A 4,871-nucleotide genomic window follows, 5' to 3' on the forward strand; every position below is an offset into this window, starting at 1 on the left:
GACCGTCACCAACTCCCGGAGCTTGCTCAAATCCACGTGACTCAGCTCTTTGCCCCCACCCACCCATCACGGGCCGTCCTGATCTCGCGAGATTTAGATTCCAGTGGGACAACAATCTACAACGAGATTTACACTCGGCCTCACTTCCTCTACCTTACCTCCCGGCAGCGACCAACTTCTGGAGGAAAGTGTCCACCATGGTGTCGAAAAGCTTCACCCTCGAAATGATAGTGCCGGGGCGCGCAGGTTCCTGAGACAATTCCTCGGGCCCTTTTTCTTCACAGCCGCTGTCTACGTTGACGCTGCTCGCTTCAGCCATGTTGAAATAGAACCGCCAAAACCGACTGACCTGGCCGCCCCGCCCACCGAAGCCCCCGATTGGCCGCTCCCGACCGTTGGGCGCCTCCGATTGGAAGCAGCAAATGTCTATCACCCAGCCGTGGGGGAGGGGACACTGCCGGACACGGAGGATTATACAAACACAACAACCGTAGTCCTTTCTTGGCCAGAAGGCAAAATAAGCTCGAAACTCAGGGACTCAATAAAAACGTTTAATTACACTTTTTAGAGAATTCGTACAGTGCAACAGTGAATGTTCGCCGTTAATATTATTCACAGGAGTCCATTTTATCAAATGTTAACTATCTGCATTTTTATTCCCCTGTCCTTCAATACTCCCATCAAGTTTCCCGTATTGCCCAGTCTCCCGGAAGTTCTTCTAATTTTGGCTACAGACCAATACATCACTCCAATTGGTCCGATCCATGGTCCTGGGAAAATGGAAGGCCACGGTCCCATCCCCACCAAGCCATATTTTAACCAAACCCAATACCAGTCCCTAAAATATTAGATGGAAAAGTAAGGGGCCATGGGTCCCTTTTAGTAATATGCACATCACCTTTTAAAACACCCGTGCGCGTGTGTGTGTGTGTGTGTGTGTGACAGAGAACAGGAAACAAGACTGAAATACTTTACAAGAAAACAAAACAGAAGAAAAAGAGTTGAGGAGTCTGGGTCGAGAAATAATCTAAGACAAGAGAGGAAGGAGGCTACCTGTTGTCCACAATACCTCCTTACTCACTTTGCAATGGTGGGGAAGGACTGAATATAAGTCTCTAGGAAGGGGAAGGTGTGGCGCTGAGAAAAATCAACCTCCAAAGGTCTCAAAAGAGTGAGTTTAAAGAGAAAGACGGGACCCCTGGCTTCTCTTATCTCATGGTTCTTAGGGTAAAGGAATGACTGAGACACAGAAGATTCAGAATGATGTGCAGACCCAACCCTTTAGATGACCATTTGCGAACAGAAACTGGAGGACTCCTGACAAAATCTAAGAAGGGACAAACAATGAAATGAATGAAAGAGAAAATAACCTTCAAAGAGCACAAGCTGGGACGTGGTGGTAAAGATAGAGAATTCAGATTCTGATCTAGCCCGGGGGGGATAGACTGTGGGGCAGCCATAAGAAATATCAAGGCTTCAGGTAGCTAGCACCTTTCAAATTGGCACCGTGGCCTCTCCCAGGGGGTGGGACCAAATAAAGGTTGAAGGGTCATCCAAGTCAGATGTTTCAAGCAGAAGTGTGGGTTTGATAGGCCTCCTCATTCCATTTGCTGCACCTCTCCTCACCTCCCACACTGACTTGGTAGAGGAGGTGTATGGTGTGGGGGGAAGGACGAGGCAGGAAAGCAGCACTCATCACCTAGCTCCTGAGAGCTTCAGTAGATAATCTCGGCAGTATCAGGCTGGTAAATGCAGTGGTCCTGGTATTGAGTGACTTCCCAACCCACCCTTTACCCTCCTCCAAGCATCGCTCCAGAGGGTACCATGACCGGGATGTCTCCTTACACTGGGGAGAAGAAAAACAGTTCCACATCTCAGAGATTCCCATTGTGAGACAACATCTGTTTCTGTGAGTCCAAGTGATTGGGGTCTGTGTGTGTGTGTGTGTGTGTGTCCGCGCATGTGTGATGACTGCCTGGGGTTAAGAAGCTCCACTACCCTCTGCTAGGAGCTGGTCAAGGGAGATGCACTAGAGCATACATATCCTTCTGTCACTTTCCAAACCAACTACTCTCTCAACCAGACTTTTCAGAGTAGTGTTCCAAGTCCAGTGTGTCCCAGACAGTCTGATTTACTTAGAGCTGTGCCCACCACTGTAGTCATCTGGGCCAGGGGAAAACAGCAGCTTGTTTGTCCTAGGGCTGCTGGGACTGGAGGGACTGGGAGGGATAGGGAACTGGGATTGAGGGAAAAGCTACATTACATTTTTCACCTGTCTGAGGAAGGGGTAGGCTCTGACTGCAGGATTGGTGCTTTAGCAGGACTTAGACAGTAGCCTGGTTCACAGAAAAATATACACACAAAATAAAGTATCAACATTTCTCCCCAACCTAATAACTCTCCAAAGAGAGGACAAGTGCTCTGGAGAACCAGAGGTTGTTGCTGCTCCTACTCCCTGTGTAAAAGTGCCTGGCACCTTGTCCCCAGTGGCAGAGAAAAGCAGAGGAGTCTGGTGGGCAGCTCAGTCCCGAAAGAAAAATTAGCAAACCTAAGAGATGAAGGGCTGATGGCAGCTGCTTGGAATTCGGACTGAAAGCCCAAAAGGAAGAACTAGTGCTAGTAACCAAGTTCTGTGTACAGCTCTTCTCAGGACCTCAGGGACACAGATGGAGGGAGAAGGCAGAGAAGGGCTAGCACGGGATCCGATGGAGTGGGATTGGCGGGCAGAGTGGATTTCCTTAGGGCAGGACTGAGTTACCTGGACTGAGTGAGGAAGCCCAGCTTGGCAAGAAAATTAAAAACAATGAGGATGGGGGATCCAGGCGTGGAGCCTCTTTAGCAAGAGCAGTTCAAAGTCTCTGTCCCCGTCCCAGACAGGCCACCTGGCCCACAGCAGGACTAGGTCTGCGGTGGGGGCACTTGGAGAGTGTGCTAGCCTCTCCTCTCGCCCCTGACCCAGAGTAGTGTAGGAAGCAGCAGGCTTCTCTCCCCATCACTGGTTACCAGTGTCTCGAGTCAACCAGCTCAGGTCGGAGGCTGAGTTTCTTGAGGCTCTCATAGCCCACCACAATGACAATGGTGGAGGGCGTGGCTGAGATGATTCTGGCGGACAGGCCTTTCATGAGCCCCCAAGGCCCCTCTTCTGCCATCAGCTGTCGGAAGGTCAGGATGATGGAGTTCTTGCCCTCAACCTGGAGAAGTCAACACAGTGGAGGATCACAGTCTGCAGTCAAAGTCCCTACACCCAGTCTCTCCTATCTGAGCCTAAAAGTGGAAAGAATTAAGACTTGGGAGTTAGAGGGCTGGACTCTGCTTCAGCAGGACAGCTCAGCACAGTGAATGAGTGTGGCCTCTGGTGCCAGAATGCCTGGTATGAATCCTGCCCCCTAATTTACTAACAGCATAATCTCAGGTAGTTTACTTAGCACTTTGCATCCCAGTTTCCTCAAATATATAATAATAATGATAGTACACCGTACAGTTGTACACCGTACAACTGTACACCGTACAGTTGTTTTATGCAATAAGCAAAAGAATTCTTATAAATGCTGAGAACAGTGCCAGGCAGACAGTAAGTATTCAATAAATGTTAGCTTCATTAATATTACTACATAAACTACATAGTGATGAGTCTGGACCAGGTTCCCCTCTCTGGTCTCAGGGAGGCTGGATTAAATCACCTCCAAGGCTTCTGCAGACAAATTTTGATTCTGATCATCTCAATTCCTCCGAACCCACATGGCTAGAGTCCTCCCCTCCGTCCCTGCCACCTCCCACCCTGTGACCTGCCTTCCCTATCGCACCAGAAGAGTGGCCAAGGCAAGGATCTTTTCTCTCTTCTTTCCTAATACTCTTGCTCTCTTCTCCATACCTACAACCAAACACATTTAGAGACCACCCCACTCAGACCCACAGCCAATGCAGGACAGAGACCCTGTTATACCTCTCCCTATTCCCAAGGTGGGCCCATCTTTGACTAAGAACATCTCCCCATTCCTCTCTGCCTCCTTTAGCACCCGCCTCCACATTCCCTCATTCCCTTCTTCCTCTGACCACTTGTGCGCCTCTCATCTTCCACTTACCTAGACACGTGAAGGACTTTTTTAGCTATGGCCCTGGTCCTCATACGCACTTTTTCTCTTCTAGCTTGGGAACGCCTCAAAGTAGTTGTTTAGTTGCCAAGTCATATAGTAGGGAAATGTTCTTTCCCTTGATTCTCCTCATGGAACCCCCATAACAAGGCTAGGAGAGAATAAGGATGGAACTTGTGCACTTTACGATTTGTAAACCGATCAGACACCATTCATTTTAAAATGTATGGGTCATAGCAGGGACAATCTTTCCTAGAGATAAATATACAACTGACCCTTGAACAACATGGGTTTGAATGATGTGAGTCCACTTATATGCAGTATTTTTTTTTTCAGCAGTAACACTATTAACAGTACTAATAAAAATTAAAAATAAATAAAAAATAAAATAACCAGAAAGATTTTACCATTGCTTTTTAACCTCTATGTATTGTATATTTTGAAACATATCAAGATATATTCTTGTTTCTCTAAAGTATATACTTGGTTAATTTAAGAATTTCATGCTTATACTAACATTAAATTTAAAGAGATTATTTAACTTCTCTGGAAATAAATCAAAATTTTACATAGGTAGCAGAGTTATTACATGAAAAATTGAATTTAGGGAATTCCCTGGCTGTCCATGAGATCATGGCATCCAGTCCCATCACTTCATGGGAAATAGATGGGGAAACAGTGTCAGACTTTATTTTGGGGGGCTCCAAAATCACTGCAGATGGTGACTGCAGCCATGAAATTAAAAGATGCTTACTCCTTGGAAGGAAAGTTATGACCAAC

General features: G+C 47.1%; 2 protein-coding genes across 2 annotated transcripts in view; both read right to left on the reverse strand.

Moving 5' to 3' along the window:
* PMF1 (polyamine-modulated factor 1) overlaps window positions 1-454 on the reverse strand; it is a 21,950-nt gene extending 21,496 nt beyond the window's left edge. Inside the window, exon 1 of the mRNA XM_010838248.1 lies at window positions 159-454. Coding sequence (XP_010836550.1) covers window positions 159-319 — 161 coding nt within the window. The 5' untranslated portion in view covers window positions 320-454. The remainder of the gene's footprint in view (window positions 1-158) is intronic.
* An 81-nt stretch (window positions 455-535) lies between these two features.
* The window catches only part of SLC25A44 (solute carrier family 25, member 44), a 16,845-nt gene continuing 12,509 nt past the window's right edge, over window positions 536-4,871 (reverse strand). Inside the window, 1 exon segment of the mRNA XM_010838247.1 lies at window positions 536-3,191. Coding sequence (XP_010836549.1) covers window positions 3,000-3,191 — 192 coding nt within the window. The 3' untranslated portion in view covers window positions 536-2,999.

This window comes from Bison bison, unplaced genomic scaffold (genome assembly GCF_000754665.1).
Source record: "Bison bison bison isolate TAMUID 2011002044 unplaced genomic scaffold, Bison_UMD1.0 scf7180017864093, whole genome shotgun sequence".
In the NCBI taxonomy this organism is placed as follows: domain Eukaryota; kingdom Metazoa; phylum Chordata; class Mammalia; order Artiodactyla; family Bovidae; genus Bison; species Bison bison.